Source organism: Cyrtonyx montezumae, unplaced genomic scaffold (genome assembly GCF_038088225.1).
Source record: "Cyrtonyx montezumae isolate F1298 unplaced genomic scaffold, pur_monq_1.0 scaffold_15, whole genome shotgun sequence".
Lineage (NCBI taxonomy): Eukaryota > Metazoa > Chordata > Aves > Galliformes > Odontophoridae > Cyrtonyx > Cyrtonyx montezumae.
This window is the reverse complement of record NW_027071881.1, coordinates 5,254,154-5,272,509: the sequence shown is the minus strand read 5'-3', so window position 1 is coordinate 5,272,509 and position 18,356 is coordinate 5,254,154. Positions and strand designations below refer to the sequence as shown.

The 18,356-nt window shown below is 50.8% G+C and overlaps 3 protein-coding genes across 3 annotated transcripts; 1 reads left to right on the top strand and 2 right to left on the bottom strand.

Annotated features, from left to right (window-relative positions):
- The first annotated feature begins 10,623 nt into the window (after window positions 1-10,623).
- On the top strand, window positions 10,624-11,598 carry LOC136045948 (C-C motif chemokine 3-like). Its single transcript, XM_065732183.1, has 3 exons — window positions 10,624-10,743; window positions 11,000-11,108; window positions 11,275-11,598. Exons 1-3 carry the CDS (start codon window positions 10,671-10,673, stop codon window positions 11,366-11,368), a joined length of 276 nt encoding a protein of 91 aa, XP_065588255.1. The 5' UTR covers window positions 10,624-10,670; the 3' UTR covers window positions 11,369-11,598.
- Window positions 11,599-12,480: 882 nt separating this feature from the next.
- On the bottom strand, window positions 12,481-14,869 carry LOC136045975 (PHD finger protein 7-like). Its single transcript, XM_065732214.1, is given in 9 exon segments — window positions 12,481-12,878; window positions 12,976-13,094; window positions 13,324-13,437; window positions 13,523-13,629; window positions 13,758-13,920; window positions 13,996-14,120; window positions 14,338-14,439; window positions 14,529-14,711; window positions 14,714-14,869. Coding segments are annotated over 9 exon segments (1,467 nt in total).
- Window positions 14,870-16,498: 1,629 nt separating this feature from the next.
- CCL1 (C-C motif chemokine ligand 1) lies at window positions 16,499-17,939 on the bottom strand. Its single transcript, XM_065732182.1, has 3 exons — window positions 17,540-17,939; window positions 17,144-17,261; window positions 16,499-16,758 (listed from the first exon to the last, which is right to left on the bottom strand). Exons 1-3 carry the CDS (start codon window positions 17,610-17,612, stop codon window positions 16,659-16,661), a joined length of 291 nt encoding a protein of 96 aa, XP_065588254.1. The 5' UTR covers window positions 17,613-17,939; the 3' UTR covers window positions 16,499-16,658.
- Between the last annotated feature and the right edge of the window lie 417 nt (window positions 17,940-18,356).

The window sequence follows — 18,356 nt, the reverse complement described above, 5'->3', positions numbered from 1 at the left end:
ACTGGTCTGTTGCTGGGAAGGCACTGCAAAGAGAAGTTTGCTTAAAACCTGAGTAGATACTTGAGCGATTATACTTGGATATTGGTGCTTCTGATGCTCATGCTCACTCACTGTGTTGGCTGCTTCATCAAACAAGCAATGACATCTGTGTTGAGAGCGTGGGGTTTTCCTTCATTTGAAGTAAGTGAGAAGTGTGAGCCCTGAATTCCCCCAGAGCAAAGAGGAGAACAAAGATACGCTGTTCTAATCAGTCACTGCAAGATTTGTCATCCAAAGGAGAGAGGTGTTCATCGGATGGTGCTGCCAGCAGCTTTGAACGCGTGGGGCTGGAGATGCAGCTGACTGTGGTGACCGTCTGTGGACCTGCAGGCAGCAGATGGTGCTGAAGTGCAGCCTGTTCAGCCGTGCTCCTCTGAACATCCTCACTAGGAAGTCCTACATTACTGCTTGACAATCTCTGCCAATCTCTGCGTTCCCACCCCAACCTGAGCTTGCTGTTTTTCTTTTCCTGGAGTTTTAACCTGTAATAATTTTTGATAGGGATTCAAAATGTCTAAGTGCTATAGTCTGAGAAGTGGTTATTACACACACAGCCTAGTCCCATGGGTATGAGCTAGCTTCCAGTGTTGCAGAAATATCCTGTAATAGTCTTGGCATATAATTGTGTCAGAAGTTGTAGAAGCTATGGGTGCTCTATCCCTGGAGGTGCCCAAGGGTGAGATGGGGGGCACCTAGCCCCTGGCACGAGGTTGGAACAAGATGTTCTGTAAGGTCCCATCCAACCCAAGCCATCCTAGGATTCCATGATCGTCATCATCAGACTTTGAAAAGGGCCTTCTCAGTGGATCTCTGAATGGATTTCTGAGCGTGAAAATGGATCTTCTGAGTGAGTCAGAAGCTTGTGGGACCCCACAGGTACTGTGCTGCTTGATATTTTCCATTAGCGCCCTTTGAAACAAGTACAGGCCTCTTAAATTTGCAGAGCATGGAAATGTGAGTGATCTAAAGAGGATGGTAGACCTGAGAACAGTATACAGCCACATAAAGGACTACTAAAGAGGGGCTATATGATAGGGGAAGGGACAGACACTTGATCAGGGTCGGCTGTAATAAATGAAGGGGAAATGGCTTCAAACTAACAGAGAGGAGTTTTAGACTGGATATAAGGATGAAGTTGTTTACAGTAAGGGCAGTGAGGCACTGCACAGGCTGCCCAGAGGAGTGGTGTGCATCCCTGCAGACATTCAGTGTCACGCTGGAGGGCTCTGAGCACTGACGGGGCTGGGGGTGTCCCTGTTCATTGCAGGCTGTGGGACCAGGTGGCCTTTAAGGGCCCTTTCCTTATCAAACTGGTCTGTGATTCCGATTCTATTGCAAGGAAGACTTAACAAAACTGAACATGCTGGTTAAGACATGATATTCTATTGTCATACTACAACAAAAAATGGAAGAAGAAAATATAGCAGCAGGGAGGGAACGCTAGCTGAGTGAAGAGATCTATTCCTGGAGTGAGCCCTTGTCTTCTGTGTGAAAGCTGAAGACTTTCTACAGCCCTGTTTTCTCTGTTTCCTTGAAAAACCACTTGCTCTAATCCCGAGGGACTCTCCCTGCCTTCATTAAAAGCACAGATAGGAAACCACATGTTCTTACTCAGCTGGGTGCTCCTCATCTGAGCTGTGAGAGTGAAGAAGTGCAGTTTAATTGCCACTAGACTTCATCCAGTGTCAGCAAACGAGGGTTGCATCCAGTTCCTGCCTGATCTGCTGAGGCATCACTGCTGTCCCCCGACCCAATGCCGTGCCACTTCTGTGTGTGCCCTCATTCCTGAGCCCACTGTGCTGAGGCATCTCAGCATCTTCAGAGCCACCATATCCTCTCTGTATCTTCTGATCCACCCAAAGTTCTGTTGCGAAGATCAACCAGTCTGTATTCACCTTGCTGGGCCACAGGTTTAACCTGGCACTGCAAGGTGGGTGCTGCAGTCTCCTGAGTCATCTGCTTTTGACCTTTTCCTCCCTGTGCTGCTATTTTAGGGAGCCCAGTCATCAGCTGCGTGACAAGTTCACATCCTGCCTTCACTGGTTGCTGTTGCAGAATTACTCTCAGGCTTCTTCCTCTTCTTCCTTGCAAGCAGACTGTGAGCCCTGCAGCTCGTTTCAGTGGCAGAGGCTGTGCTGCTGCTTCACTCCTGTCTAGCCACGTGCACTCCAAGCCAGCAGGTTCTGATGTTGTTTCTTGTGCCTGAGATTTTTAATCTCTGTTGCTGGAGGCAGCTGACAACTGCCTGTGTCCTTCTGTACCCAAACATCCCTGCACTCATGTTTAAACCTCAGGAGATGGAGGGCATTAAGCGAGCACCCCTAGTTTGAATGTCATGTCACAAGGATGCCTTGGGATCTCAGAATGTAAACCCATGAAAGAAGCTTTGGAAAGGGACGTTCAGGACCACAGCTTGGGGCTAAGCCACAAGTGTGGTGTAGTAACCTTACACACACCTCTGTGAGCAGCAATTCCCTCTCTCTTATCTCAAGTTCACGATGTGGAATTGAGTCTGAGCATGAGCCTGCTCCAGCTTCTCCCATATTCCTCCAAGTGCTGGGCTGTGGGGTTAGCATGGAGTAGGACCAGCTTGGTACTCACAGAGCATCACTCCAGCAATCAGGAGTACTTCGAAACCAGCCCCCTCCAGGCTGGGACACCTTTCCCTGCCGACATCTGCATATCTGGTGGTCTCTAAGTGTGTACATGGTTGTGTAGGGCAAAAGCAGCACAGAGAGGTCTGCTCCGATGGCTGTGTGGCATTTGTCCTAGTAGCATATCTATGGCTAAAGGATGGGCCTAGGTGAAGCACTGAGCTATGTGCTGTTATTTCTGGTTTCCTGCACTCTTTGGGGCTCCTTTCTATTTTCCTGCAAGGGAAATTTGATATAGGGAAGAGATTTTTTACTCAGAGGGTGTTGAGATCCTGTTACTGCTGCCTGGAGCTGTGGGTGCCCCGTCCCTGGAGGTGTCCAAGTCCATGGATGGGGCCCTGGGCAGCCTGGAGGGAGTGGACCAGCTCACAGCAGGGGATTGGAAATGGGTGATCTTTAAGGTCCCCTCCATGATTCTGTGATTTCAGGGGGATTAGGATCAGCATTATGGAGCTTAGGGGGGCCCTGCCCTAGGGCTTCATGGAGACACCTAGATTGGGGTAAAGAGCATCTTTCACACCAAAGAACACTTTGAATCAGGAGGAACACCTCTCCTGAAATGAAAGGGCATCATTCTATAGGAGCAAAGTAGAGTTACACTCAGCAGGGATATGGCTTGAGGGCTTCAGGAAGGAGCTGCTCCTGATGGGTAGTAAAGGGCTGATATTCACCATTACGCCAAGTTTGGTCCTAAAAGCAAAGGCAAGATGCAACTTTTCTGATGGGTTATAACCTTCTGTGCTCTTCCTCAGAGGGTCATGAAACAGAAAAGAAAAAAAAAAAAGAATGGCCTCGAGTTGCATTAGTGAAGGTTCAGGTTCAATATTAGGAAAAATGTATTCTCCTAAAGAGCAGTGATGCAGTGGCGGAGTGGGGATGTCCCTGTCCCAGGAGGTTTTAAAGAACTGTAGAGATGTGGCACTGAGGGATGTGGTCAGTGGGCAATATTGGTGGTAGGTGGATGGTTGGACTAGATGACCTCAGGGGTCTTTCTAACATTAATGATACTATCAGTCTATGAAAAATTAGTCCCCTGCAGCTGAGAAGTGGAAGAGACTGCCCAAAGAGAGCTTCGTGGCTGGCCATGGGAGTAGAGGAACACTGTGGGTGTAGGTTGGGGGCATAGAAGTGGGAGACCATTAAATAGTCCTTGTGACACTGTCCTGCATCCTGGGGACGAGGGAAGCAAGGAGAAAGGCATGCAAGCTGAGCCCTGACATAACGTGCCAGTAAACCTAAAAGGGAGATTCCAGAAAAAAAAGAAGAGGAACTCAATAGAAAGAAACTGATTATTTAAAGCAGTGTTGTAAGAATCTTTTGACTCAGCAGAGATGCAGCCCAAGAAGCTCTGAGGGACTTGCAAGAGATGATTTGGAGATTAATCCACAAACTCACCTCCAATCCTGGAGGGCAACAAGTGAATGCTTCAATTGCCCTGGGATAACAGAGCAGATTCCTCCTGTGGGGACCAACTGCCTTTCTATGGCCTCATGGAATGTCTCACTCCAAAATGTGGCTAGGGATGGATTTTAAAACAGGGCTCCAAAAGGCTGCTGTGTACAGGCCTAAAGATAATCAGTCCACATTTGGGAGGAAAGTCAGTGGGACTATGTCCTTCAGGATAGTGATGGCATTCTCTGGGTCAGAAGCCCACCTGAGAAACTGCCTGCTTCCAGGTGGAAATCTAATTTCCCACCTCTTTGCATTCACAGCCATCCTGTAGCCCTGTATCATTAAACCAGCAGTGCTCTCTAGCTGAAATAGCTCATTTCCACCCAGGTGTTGGCCTCTGTGATGGGTTCCCCTAGATCAGCCATAACCCTTTGTTTTCCTACCCCACCCTGAGCTCACTGCATTTGCCTCTTCTCATGCTGTATAACACTGGGGACTTGTCCCAGCCCTATAATTTGTAGCATGGGTCTTTCCCTGCTGGAGGCATTGCCATGGGTTCCAGCAAAGGGACAGCAGCTCTTGCTTTCTGTTCCCAGCAGCATCATTGTACAGTCTGCACTACTGAATCAAACCCTTCCCCATTACTCCAGTCCTCAAGGTCATTATAATCTTTCTCTGTGATATCCTGGCCTCTCCTGGATGGATGATAGCATCTCATTCTGCCTCATCAGCAAATTTCCTTTGCGTTCTTCTGCTTTTTGTGCCAAGATCATTAATGGAAATGTTAATCAGAATCTTTTTTTTTTTTTTTTTGAGGCAGAAATTCAAGGAACTGCACTGGTAACCCTCCCCTCAGTCCAGCGTTTCCTCTTCCAGCTGAAGCTATTACCATGCCCATTACAGGCAGCTTTCTTACCCACTTTACATTACATATGCCAGTCACATCTCCTCCTCCTTAGCTAATAATTTACTGTGTGGCACCATCTCAAATGTCTTGCTGAAGCCAAGACAAGTGAGATCTACTGCATTTCCTTTGTCGCAGATATCCGTGAACTTAGAAAAGGAAGCAGTGAGGTTAGTGCTGGTGCATGATGTGCTGTTGATTTATCGCATCTTGTGCAGTGCCTGAGGATCTGGAGGAGACGAGTTCAGTGAGAGGCAAATGTTTGCAAAATACAAGATTATTTCCATCAGTCAGGGTTGGAGAAGGTTAAGGTTTAAGGGAGTTTAGTGGGCAATATTGGTGGTAGGTGGGTGGTTGGACTAGATGATCTTAGAGATCCTTTCCAACCTTTATGATACTGTGATCCTATAATTCTATGACTGAGCAACATGAGACATGATTGCTTTTGGCAAATGCACTCAAGGGTTGTTTGAAATACTGATTTCTATAAGATAAAAAGAACTACAGCTGCTTAGGGAAGAAAATGGCCTGTGGTCACGTTTCTGAGTTCATGGCCAGATTTTAAAGATATTTGCATCCTAAGTATTTATCCTATGTAACTTAGAGATCTCTATTCCTTTTCTGTGATGTTTGGATTGCCTAAATGCCATTTTATTTAGAAAGTTAAGCCTAGAGTCATTATAGAATGATAGAATGGCTTATATTGGAGGGTACATTAAAGATCATTTTGTTCCAACCCCCTGCAGTGTACTGATGGCCAACCAATAGATAGATGAGTCTGCCCAGGGCCCCATCCAACTTGGCCTTGAATGGCTCCAGAGATGGGGCATCCACAACCTCTCTGGGCAGACTTCTTTATTGGGTTAAACTAAAGGATCAATGAAGGCCTTAACATCTCCTTACTTTCTAGAGCTGATCTTCACAGTGCAGTGTTGGAGCACTGGCACAGGCTGCCCAGAGAGGTGGTGGAGTCTCCTTCTCCAAAGACATTCGAGACCCACCTGGACACCTAAATGTGCAACCTGGGCTAGGGAGGGGGGCTGGACCTGATGATCTCTACAGGTCCCTTCCAACCTCTGCAATTCTGTGATTCTGCAGTGCTTTGAGTCTGAGAATTAATCTGAATATTGGAATGCATGAAGGATGGGACAGAAAGTAATTCTCCAAATCCCATAATGTTGTTGTTGTAGAAACCAGTGGGATGATCTCTGAATGCCACGTTCAGCTCTGATCATTGTGACTGAGAGAAGGGAATAGCTGACACAGAATGCTTTGAGGCAGGTGATGAAAGCATTCAGAGACTTGAAGATGAAAGACTGAAAAGAGTGGGGCAGATAGATGAAGGGAGCTTAAAAAGAAACATTCAACATTGATTATTTACCCTTTCATGCGGGAGAAGAAAGGGATGTGGTTAAAACCATTTAAAGAGAGAAATGGTATATCAAAAAGAAATATTTTGACACAAGGCACAATAAACACAAAACTGATGGAAGGTCTCATCAAGGGCGAAGCAGAGAAGAAAGACAGAAGCAAGTGCAGTGCTATGAGATAACCCCAGCTATGCAAGTTTAGATAATATTTTATTTTTAGCCTATTTTAATGTAAGTGGAGCTTATGCAATCTGTGTCTGGGTGCAGGAGGATGCTCAGTGTCTGCAAACTCAAAACTGAAATCACTTTTTGCAGACAGACACTCCCAATGAAGTCTTTGTGTGGACAGATCTCTGCAGGGGCAATATTTGAGAGCTGCTGTCTCAGCCAAACCATGGAGAAGAGCTAGAGGGCTGTACCTGTGGGAAACCACTCTGTGTGCCCTTACAAAGCCAGAGCTGCTGAGAACCAGCCCCAGCTCCACCTGACTGCAGGGGTGCAGATGGGACCCCAGGTGCAAGCTGTGAGCTGCAGGAGGCAAAGAGCCGGATGTGGGGCACTGTGTGAGAGTATAGGGGAAACTGTGGGGGCTGTTAGGTGGTTGTGGGGTAGGGTAAAGCATGATGCTGTGGCAAGAAGATTGTGGGCTGGTGAGTCAGCTTCTGACTTGACTTGATTGTCTGCTGTGCACTGTGCTCAGAATCTTGCTATTTGCTGAGGGATATACTTATATTTATGTGAAGTAGGGTCCTTCTTTCTTATATAAATACTTGCTCCTTGCACAAAGTGTTTCATTCATTTCCCATATTTATATATACTTCTATATTAAATGTATCTACTTTGCTAAAGGAGCAAAGGAAACTTGAATCTGGTGTCCCCAGGCCCCTGGATGTGGTGCTGAGAGCTTTCAGCTCAGGGTGGACTCAGGAAGGAGGGGGAACGGGCATGAGTTGGATCTAGGACCATGGAAAAATCTCTGTTGTGGGTCTTCGTGCAGGGCATGGCACAGAATGCTGAGGGTGAAGGGGCATCCAGGGCCTTGATTCCCAAAGATATCAGTGGGAACTGGCTTAGGAATTTACCTTTGCTGGATTACTCTGTAAAACAGTGCATGCAAGGGTCGGCAGTGTCTCACTGCAGGGTGAGGCTATTTGGCTGATCTGCATTTTCCTTTTCCTCCAGCCACGGGACCTCTTTGCATAATTTTTATCAATGACGAGTGTTACTTCCCAGACAGATGTTGCATAATGTGTGGCTTTCTCTGCACTTGCACGGGATTGTGGTGTTGGCAGTTTCTTTCAGTTCTTCTTCCCTGTGGCTTCCTTGCTCTCTGTGTTTTCTCCTGTCCTGTTCTGGAGCATAGTGAGGGCAGGAGGGCTGCAGTGCACAGGCAGAATCTCCCAGAAGAGGTGTGGGGCCATCCTACTGCCTTGACCCGTGGCCATTAATACATCCTACTTCCACCAGCCAGCAGGCGTGCTCCTCTGGGTGAATGATGCAGGGCTGGGAAGGGTTTCCTAAAGCCAGCCACACCCTAAGGCAGTTTTCTTCCCTTTCCATAGATCTGGCTGGACACCTGTGTGTCCATCCACTGGTACACTTTTAATCTGCTGAGTACCTGAACACAACTTCTTTTTGGCTTATCTTCACATTAACAAAAGACACTGCATCTTTGGCTATCATTTTCTGAATTTTCCAGTGTAATACTGTGTTTTCTGCCCTCCTGTGTCCCCAACAACTATCCTGAAATCTTCACTGGGAAGGGCTCCCAACAAAAGTTCTCTCCCCATGCTGTCTTTTGATTTCTCTGCCACATTAGAAAGTCATATGAATACAGATGTCTTTACCACAAGAGAATTAAAACCATAAGTCATTTCTTCACTCTCCCTTTAAATAGCTTCCTTATATTCAGTTCCACTCTAACACAAGCTTTCTGCTTTTGCTGAGCTGCAATTTTGTGTAATTCATAGAAATATCCTCTATTCCAGTTAGAATAGGAACTTCTTCATCTGTGTCCAGTAAGAAGTTCCATTTGACTCTTGTCTAAATGAAGAAGTGAAAGCTTGGGCAACAATTTCTGCAGTAAAGAGGAAATATTTTTTTACCACTTCCATTGAAAATAATGTTTGCAGTTTTGAGATTGTCTAAGGTTCCCAATGGACGGCAGGTTTTCTTTGTTAATTTCAGGAGAGGGATGATTGCATTGAGAAGCTTCTTTGCTTGGGAAGGCAAAGCTCATCCTCCCAAGCCAATATCACCCAGTGCCATTGCTCATTTCCACACATGACCTTGGGACCCATTTCTATTTGAGTTAGACCTTGGCTTGGGGCTACTCCCCAGAGGTATCCTACACTGGAGCTTGGGCTTAGCATCCCACTCCCACAGCTGCTCAAAGCACCAATTGCTCATTGCCCCAATACTAACAGCTTGTTGCATGCTAATGAATTTCCTCCCACTTCTTATGTCTCCAGGGAGGTCAGGGGAGATAGACAATGGCGTGGCTGCTGAGAAAGGGTCTGGGGCAAGTGAGTGTTTATAAGCAGAAAGGCTCACAAAAAAAAACCATGTCATTTCTGTTGACTAAACTCAGAACTTGGAATTTGTTTACACAGTGAGTGCATTGAATTTCTCCAGTTTTATTACCAGGTTAGAAGTAGTGGTGATGTAGGCAGCTGAAGGGAGCTGGAGAGATTGTTCCTGTCCTCAGCTCTGAGACCTGGCTCCTTCTGGTGTGTTCTAGGAGGATTTAGAATCATTGAGACATTAGGTCATCTCAAATCCCAACCTGCCCCCACCGTGCCCACTGACCACGTTCCTCAGTGCTACATTTCCAAGCTTCTTGGACTCCACCACCTCCCTGGGCAGCCTGTTCTTCCCTCTTTCCTTTTAATCTCACCTAAAAGAAACTCCCACAATCTCTCCTCCCCATCCTACATGTCCCATTGAACCAGCTCTGAGGGGTACATTCTCTGAGCAGGGATCTGCCAGCAAGGAAAAGCATGGCAGGCAAAGGGCCATGGCAACTGTTGGAGCCTTATCCTACCTGTGAATGGCGACCATAGCTCTGCTGTGGGGTGGAAGGATGGGCTCAACCAGCGGTCAGCATGAGTCAGCCTCTTCAGAACACAAGGGTTTAGTCACCGTAGTGAGAGCCAGGCAGTGGAGACTGGGCTTAGAGTGGCAACAAACCCACTGGGACACCCACAGCATTGGCAAGACTGGAAAAAGGGAAAAAAAAAGAAGAGGAAGTGCTGAGTTTCATAGCTCTTCCTGGATGGGTATCCACAGGAACATTGTGAGTTATCTTTGGGAATTGCCAGTGCTGCCCTTTTTTTGACACGCTGTGATTGCCTCAAGGTTTCATCTACAAAGCTGTGATGTGCTGATCTCGGGGTGTTGGCAGAACCCCTTCTTTTCTCAGCTCCTAACCTCAGGGCCATTTCTCCTCCCTGAAACCAGAGGATTTTCTTTTCTGGGGGGGCTAAACCGGTAAATATAACTGCAAGGGGATGAAATTGTCCATGTTGGGAAGAAGTGGACAAGCAAGAGTCGCCACAACTTCACAGGAAGAGCCAAAATTAACAACGTCAGGCAGAGAGGTGCATGTCCACAGCCTGTCCTATGGTCAGGGTGGGTGGCAGCAGGCTGCAGCCCAGCACAGCAGTGAACAAAAGCTGCCTGTGTTCTCCACGTCTGCAGTTTCCAGCGTGAGGCTGCAGTTTGTGACATCAAAAAGGATGAAGGTGATGTCCAGAGTGATTTCAGGTCAATTCAATTTTGATCCCATATCATCTTTCCTTTTCTAGATGTCCAACAAAGAGCTGGAATTACCAGTGGAGGTTAATGTCTGTTCAAGGATCTGTTTTGGAGCCAGCTCTGTATTTTGGCCATGGGGCATGTTGGAAAGTGGGTAATCCTGGCAAAGCTGTCGTTCAGTTTGGATGTTCCTTCTGGCAGTGCTTTCCTGCCAGTAGTGGTGGGGGTGCCTGGGGGTGTCCGTGCTGTGGCACAAGAGCAGCCCTGCACATGGCTTCTGGCACTTGCCACCAAAATGAAATCAGAAAGAGATGGCCCTGTGGCCATTGCTTCCTCTTTTGCTGTTTCCTTTCCTTCTCCAGCTCAGCAAAATTTGGGGATCCTGACACAATTTCCTAGATACGATACGCTCATCTTTATTCCTTGAAACCCTGTGCCCGCCCAGCAACTGGGGGATAAAAGTGGCAGCGCAGTAGGGGCTGAGCATAGTGCAGAGCAGAGCCCTGCAGCCACCCAGCTCCAGCCCCGCTAGCCGTGCCAAGGTCCTGCAGCACCATGAAGGGCTCCACAGCCATTCTGGCCGCTCTGCTCCTCGTGGCCCTCTGCTCTTCGACCGTGGCCCATCTGGGTGAGTCAGATCTTGCTGTGTCCCTGCAGCTGGGTGCCTGTCCCTGCCTGGGAGCCCCATTCCCATGGATGGGAGCTTCATGGTGGACTGTGGGGGACTGCCACCAGTGCTGGGGCTCAGTCTTGGAGATGGAGTCTCTTGGGGTGTCCTTGGGGGATGTACCACAACGGGGTGATTGGGTGATGGGAGGTCGTTGTATAGTCCCAGGTAGAGCATCTGTGGGTTCTCACCAGGGCTCTGTTTCTCTCCCCCACAGACGGCCTCCCCACAAAGTGCTGCTTCTCCTACATCCAACGTCCTGTCCCACGAAATGTCATCGCCTCCGCCTTCACCACCAGCAGCACATGCCGCCTGCCAGCGGTGATGTGAGTATCCAAGCACAGCTGGGGTTTGCAGTTTGAAACCGTGTCAGTGTCCCACAGCTCCAAGGGCGGTAGGGAGGGGATGGGATGAAAGTGTGGCTGAGGACATGTGGGTGCTGCCTGCAGGACCCGACATCCTGTCAGTCTAACGCTGGTTTTCTCCCTGCAGCCTGGTCACCAAGAAGGGGAAGGAGATATGTGCAAACCCTGAAGAGCCTTGGGTGCAGAAACGCCTGGATCTCTTCCAGAAGCAAGAAAACTGACCCTTCCTAGCTCTACCACCCCTGGTCTTGACCCACAGCAGCACACATGCAACGAAGCACTTGAACTACATCTTCTTCAACAGGAAATTTATTCTATTTAACTTATTTAAGTTAAATTAAATCTTTGTTTTTGTTTTTGTTTTGTTTTTTTTTCTAAGAAAAGGAAAAATACAAAAATAATTTAAAACATATCACTACATAATAATACAATATGGGCTTAGTTGTTCTGATGCCTCAATAAATTGTTTGTACTATCAAACGCATTTGTTTGTCTCCTGTATGAATTATCAGACCCCTTTGTTTGTCTCAGCTCCCTTTGGGAGAACACGTTGCTTCCCCCTCCCAGGCTGGGCTCAGCTCCCCGGGGCCAACCCTGACCTCAGCACATGCCCCTGGGGTGGTGATAGCATCCTGGCCGGGGTGCCTATGTGAGAAATAGTTCAGTAGCAGCTAAGTGCAGACAGGAAGGTCACCAAGACTGCTGGGGCACCATGGGGGCATCCGCAGTGCTGTGTGTGGTTCTGGGCTGCCCTGTGCAAAGAGGCATGGAGATGGCAAAGCGAGTGCAGCGAAAGGCTATGGGGGTTCTGGTGGGCTGGCATCACCGCTACGAGGGAAGGCTGAGAGAGCTGAGCCTGTTTAGCCTTGGAAAGAGAACGCTGAGAGAGGATCAGGATGATGAGAGGACATCCCGAGTCGGAAGGGACCCACATGCAGGACACTTGAACTGTGCCTTCTTTGATGGGAATTTTTATTATTATTATTATTTTAGCTATTTGATTTAGGTTAAATATTAATTTTAATCAGTAAAGGAAAACAACTTAAAGGAGCAATAGTTTAACACACAGAACAGTAGAATTGTACAATGGCTTGGGTGGAAGGGATCCAGACGCCTCCTGAACACTGCCTGGGACGGTGACTCCACCACCTCGCTGGCCAGGCCATTCCAGTGCCTGACCACTCTCTCTCAGAGAAGAGGCTTTTCCCCATGTCCAGCCTAAACCTCTGTGGCGCGACTTGTGGAGATTTCCTCTCGATCTTGAGCACCTTGTGGGGAATCCACAGCCTCTCTGCGCAGCTGTCACAGTTACGAGCAGCAATCCAATCAGGAGTCAGGACTTTCGATGCCATGATAGATTATCAGGGCTATCAGAAACCCTTTGTCTCAGCTGCCAGCAGTAGCCCGTGGTGTCTTCCATGGCTCTTCCCTGTGCCTGGGCCGTGCTTGGCTCCCACTCTCTGACAGCCCTGATGTCAGCATGTGCCCACGAGGTGATGCTGTCACACTCACTGGTGGTGTTTCCAGCAGCAAGGTTGTTGATGAGTGGCGGGGAAGGTGGAGTGTGCGAGGGGCTTCCTGTGGGCTGTGCAGGCAGCTGGGAGTTGGGGTGCTTCTGGAGCTGAGCTGGCAGCCTCAGTGATGGAGCCAAGGTGCCAGGAGCCGGAGTGCTGTGCCGGGACTCACACTGAAGAAGCATTGAGGTGCACGGTGATGAGCTCAGGTGCACATCTCTGTGCCCATCGTGGCGCCAACCGGGGAAGGACACCTCCCGAGGATGTATGGCCACGTGCCTATGGGGACCCTGTCCCTGTGCTGCGTTTCTTACCAGTGCCTGCAGCGCTGCAGTCGCTGCACTCCCAGGATTCGATGTCACCTGAGAGGGTGGAGCAGAACTCGTGGGTCCCACAGGAGCCACAGGACTGGCAGATTAAGAACCTCCAGGGCCTGGGGGAGTGATGGGAGACAGTGCCTTATGGTCACTGGGGGTCCCAGGGCTGTGGGGTGCCAGCCCTGGGGTGGTCCGTGCCACTCCCACCCGTGGTGGCTGAGACTGAGCTAGCAGGGCACAGCTTGTGTCGTGCTAAGCTCAGCATCCTGGCCGACCTCCATCCCAGCTGGAAGGAGGGGACGAAGGCGCCAGATTGCCATGGCGTTGAGGGCAGAGCACACTCACCCCACATCCTCAGTGTACTCCTGTCCATGCGGGCACAGGCACACACTGGCACTGCAGGTGCTGTACCACAGGGAAAGATCTAAGAAAGATTCTTCATCCTCCCAGGCTGCATTCCTGTGGGAAGGAGACAGGGACAGATGAGTATGGTGCAAGGAGAGATGGGAGGGGGCCAGGCAGTGGCAGGGTGATGGGTGCTAACCTGTTGGGAATTTTGATGCCAAGTTTAAGCATCTCTGCCTGGAAGGTCTCCATGTCCCGGCAGAGTGGGCAGCAGAAGTGGTACAAGGCAGCACTGAGAGCATGACTCTGGGGAAAAGGGAACATCAGCTGGGGGCTATGCACATTACCCCAGGGCTGGGGATGAAGCCGGGGTTCCAAGGCTGGGTGGTGCTGCAGATGATGTGATGCTGCAATCGGGGGGCAATGGCACTAACCTGGATGCAGTGGCGGTGGAACCGGGCGGTTTTGCAGCTGGGACAGACCAGCGTGTTGTAACCCGGACGTTCCTCCACCGCCTCCATGCACACGGTGCACTGCTGCTGCTCCTGGGGCACCAGCCTCACCTTCTGCTTCGGTGCGTGCCGCCAGCAGAAGGACCTGCGGGACGGTGGCAGCTCAGCAGCCTGCCCCATCCCTCCTGCAGCTGCAGCCCCGTGGGGTGCCCGCACTCACCGGTACTCCCCGAAAAATTGGGAGATGCAGCCACGTTCTCTTCCACACGGGAAGTGGAAGGTGCGGAAGCACTTCCGACGACGGCAGCGGACCGAGGCGCCCTGCTGCCCGCAGATGCAGCACTTCTGTGGGGACAGCGTTGTGGTGCCGGGCGTCAGTGCCGTGCAGCTGCAGGCAGCACTTGCCCAGCAGAGCACGGCGCGTTCAGGTGTGCCACGTGGCTAGGGACCCCGCAGCACTGATCTGGGCAGCGATGGGTGTTTCTGGACAGCGGGGGCTCTGCGGAGCCTCCCAGCCACGTGGCACGGGGACCGAGCTGGGGACACGTCGCCCTATATTCACCTTCTGTGCCACGCGCTGCAGCTCCTGCTGGATGTCGGGGAGGAGGAATCCATAGAAACCTTCATCATCATTCCCATGTTGGAACAGCTCGCTGGCGTGGTACTGCAGGAGGCAAATGGGGACCTGTTGCTGCATCTGGGGGCAGCAGCTGGCCCAGGGCTGGGGGTTAGGGGCATGGGGTTGGGGCTCACCATGCAGTTCTCGTGGATTTGAAGCGTGCCTTGCTGGAACGTCTCTCCAAAGATATTGGGGTCGTTGTCTGCCCGCTTGCAGAACCTGCACCCTGCCATGGGAACAATGGCATTGTCACCCCAAGCGTGGCAGAGGGGTGACCCCAGTGCGTGGCAGAGACATGCCCCCACTGGGGTTGTGGGAGGGAGGCTCTGCACTCACCTTCCTCCTCCTCAAAACATTGTCTTTTGGGGGGGGACGGCCCCTGATCAGGCCTTGCCTGTGCCCTGCGCCGTGTTGCAGGGCGGCTGGTGCTGGCAGAGGGCTGCAGCACCCTGAGGCGATGGGACCTCAATTCCATACTGAGACCCACACCGGAGCTGCTTCCTCTATCCAGAGGTAGCCCGGACTGAGGGGACACAGGCGTGAGACATGGGATACAACCCTGAGCGTTGTGATGGCGGTGCTGATGTCGCAATGATGTCACAATGAGCCCAGCCCTGGTGCAGGGATGGGAGTGCCCCCGTGGTGCTGGGGGCCCCGAGGGGTGGGCTCGGGATGCCCGCATCGCCCTATGGGGCTGTGCTGGGTGGCAGGGAGCTCCAGCGGGGGGGGAGTTGTAGGCACAGCGACCAACAGGTGGTGGATGGATGCGGACTGGAGGCAGAGTGGCAAATAAACCGCACAATCCCTAATTTCCTAATGCGAGAGATTTATTTAGGCGTCAGAGCTCCTGACTCCTCAACAAGTGTTTTGATGTGTTCTGCATCATCTCTGTGTTTTTGCTTCCTTCACAATGGTGGGAGAGGAGTTCTGCTCTGGAGGAGCTCCAGGAGCACCTGCACCCAGAACTGCTGTGGGTCTGCACATATCTTACGCCCCTTTTTGGTGACCAGGCTGCAGGGAGAAAAGCAGTGTTGGGGCAATGGGGTGCTGCGTCCTGATGGCAGCAGCCACATGTCCCCAGCCACACTGCCACCCCCTGCCAGACTTCTGTGGGTTGCCGTGTTGTTGTATCCCAAATTCCAGCTGGTTACCCACATCACTGCTGACTTGGGGCAGACACTGCTGGTGGCATATGCAGAGGCAATGTGTTTGTGACGGATGGGACGTGACACGTAACGGTTGCAGCAGGTTAAGGGGCGTCCATCTGTGGGGGCAGAAATATAGAGCTGTGCTGAGATGCTGTACTTGGGGCTCCCTGAGTATTTGCCATCAGCAACCCCCACCTCATGTCCTATCCCCCCAGAAGACCCTATCTCCATAGGTGAGCCTGTATCCCTGGAGGGATACAGCCATACCTGACTCACGCTGACGGGCCAGTACCAAGAAGCAGAGGGCCAGGAGGAGCAGAGCAGCCAGGGTGGCTGTGTAGCTCTTCATGATGCTGCAGGACGTCCCTTTGGCACGGTGCGTGGGGCTGGAGCTGGGTGGCTGTTCAGCTGCTCAGCTCTGTGTAGTGCTCAGCCCCGACTGCACTGCCTCTTTTATCCCCTGGTTTCAAGGGAAAAAGATAAGTGCATAATAACTAGGAAATAATTTCAGGATTCCTGCAGTTTTGTTGAAGTGGAGAAATAAAACAGCAAAAGGAGAAGTGCTGGCCACTGGGTCACCACTTTCAGATTCCTTTTTAGTGCCCAGTGGGAGATGGACAGAGTCTGAAGCTTCATGACACCCATCCTGCTTCTCTGCACCAACCCTGCAGTGAATACCCTCAAACCCAACATTTCCCCATTGCTATCCACATCAACCCAAACCAGCATCCCACGGAGTGAACAGCTGTGCAGAGCATCCTTAAACACACATCCAGGCAGGGTCACTTGGTCTGGGGGCACACCGGACTAGACTTCATCTTAACCTTCACCATTCTGGTTTCACATCCCCTCATGCCTTCTGTGCTATTCCCAGGTCCCCATAGTGAAGCAAACCCTACTACAACCTCTCTTTCCCAGTGCAGGATTCATATCTCACTCCAGCATACAGACACCGGTCAAAGCAAGGAGCTTTATTAAATCCCAGTAGAACTGTACAGTAGTGTGAAGTGGGACAGAAGAGGACGAGGCAGAGCTGGCTCCATAAACTAATAAGGCACCACAGGCATCGACAGATAATGCAGAGTACAAAGAAAGAGAGCTGGTGTTGGTGGCAGCTCATGTTGAGGCATTGCTCGGCTTCTTCCTGTGCAGGTATTGCTGGAACCAGCCCGCTGCAGGGTCCACACAGAACTTCTTCCCCTTCTTCAGCTCCACGCTGTGGGTAGAAGGTCTGGGTTAGCCTGGGTGTCCTTCCCTAACCTGTAGCATCATCCCCAGCATCTCCCAAACTTCTGACTTCTAGCAGCGTTAAATCCCTTCTAAATCTTGGTTTCCTTCCCATTCTCATTGCTGAAACAAGGGGCTGCTGGGACGTTTGAAATTAAGCAAAGAGGGGAGGAGGAATGTGTGGCAGAACTCAGCACCATGAGAGGGGCTTGTTTTGGGCATCCCTGGTGGGAAGTGAAAGTACAGGGTGGGTGGCTGAGGGTGAGGAGTGCGGTGAGAAGGAAGTCAGGAGAGGAAGGGTGATGGAGGGAGGCTGGGCAGGGGAGGATGGGGAAGGAAGGTTGGGGATGAAGGCTGGGGACTCAGGGACTCACATAATGGCTTTGCGGGAGCAGTTTGGGGGTGTTTCCCGATAGCTGCGGATGAGCGAGGTGTCGATTTCCTTCTGGATGAACATGTTCTTGTAGCAGCAGGAGCTGTAGGAGCTGTGGACTGAGAGGAGGAAGGGATTGGTGCTGTCCCATGTCTGATCCCAGCTGCTTCTCCACTGTGAGGAACCCTGCCATGTCTCCAGCTTTACAGGTTTGCCCCATATTCCTCTCCAACAAGAAATCCCCAGGAACAGGCTGTCATTAACAAACCTCTTCCAAGCCAGTGCTGACCCCTTGTCAACCAAAGCACACAGTAGAAGCAGAGACTGAAGTTATCCCCCCATCCCCAACCCCAAATCTGCAGCAGGACATGGGTTAAGACCTCGTGTTGATACTTACAGGACCTGCCCCAGCTCTCAGTCCAGACAGCAGCGAGCAACAGAATGACCATGGCCAAGGAGAAGACCTTCATGTCCAATCTGGGTGGCTGTCAGCTCCAGGAACCAGTAGCTCTTGCTGGTTTGGTGCTGCTGAGTGCTACCTGCCTGTACCTCAGCATTATATAGCCCCTGGCCAGGATTTCCATGACAGCTCTGGACTCTCCCCAGGGGAAGAACCACTCGTCGCTGTTACTAAAGGGCAATAGGGAATGGAAATTCCTCTCTCTGGCCGGTGCTGTTCCAGCCCCTCCTCTATCATAGCCCATGGTGCAGGAGTGCTGCTGGAAACTCTGGTGAGCATAGCTCTGTGCTGCTGCACTGCATAGCAGCCTGCAGTCTATTTTGGGTTCAGCTGCTGCCACCACAAACCAACCATGATGATAGTCATGCTCACTGAAGCCCTGGGTGAGCTTATATTCAAAACTCATCCTGGCTGTAATGGTGCTTTTGCAGTTTCGTTCTGAGCTGACTGGCTTGGCACTGACTACATCCAGGCTCATGCCAGCCCGTCCCAGACACACTGACTGAGTGTCAAGTGCTCATGATTTTGATGCCCATGGTACTTTCCGTGGTGGTGCCAGGTCCATCATGGTGCCCATAGTGGTGGCTGTACCCATGGTTGTAATCATGTTCATCGTGGCACCCATAGTAGTGGCTGTGCCCATCGTGGTGATCACATCAGTGGCCATGCCCACTGCGTCTCCTTTGTGGCAGCCACAGTGTGTGAGCTGTCTCCAGGGCCAAACAGTACAGCTTAAGGTGAATTTTGTCTGGGT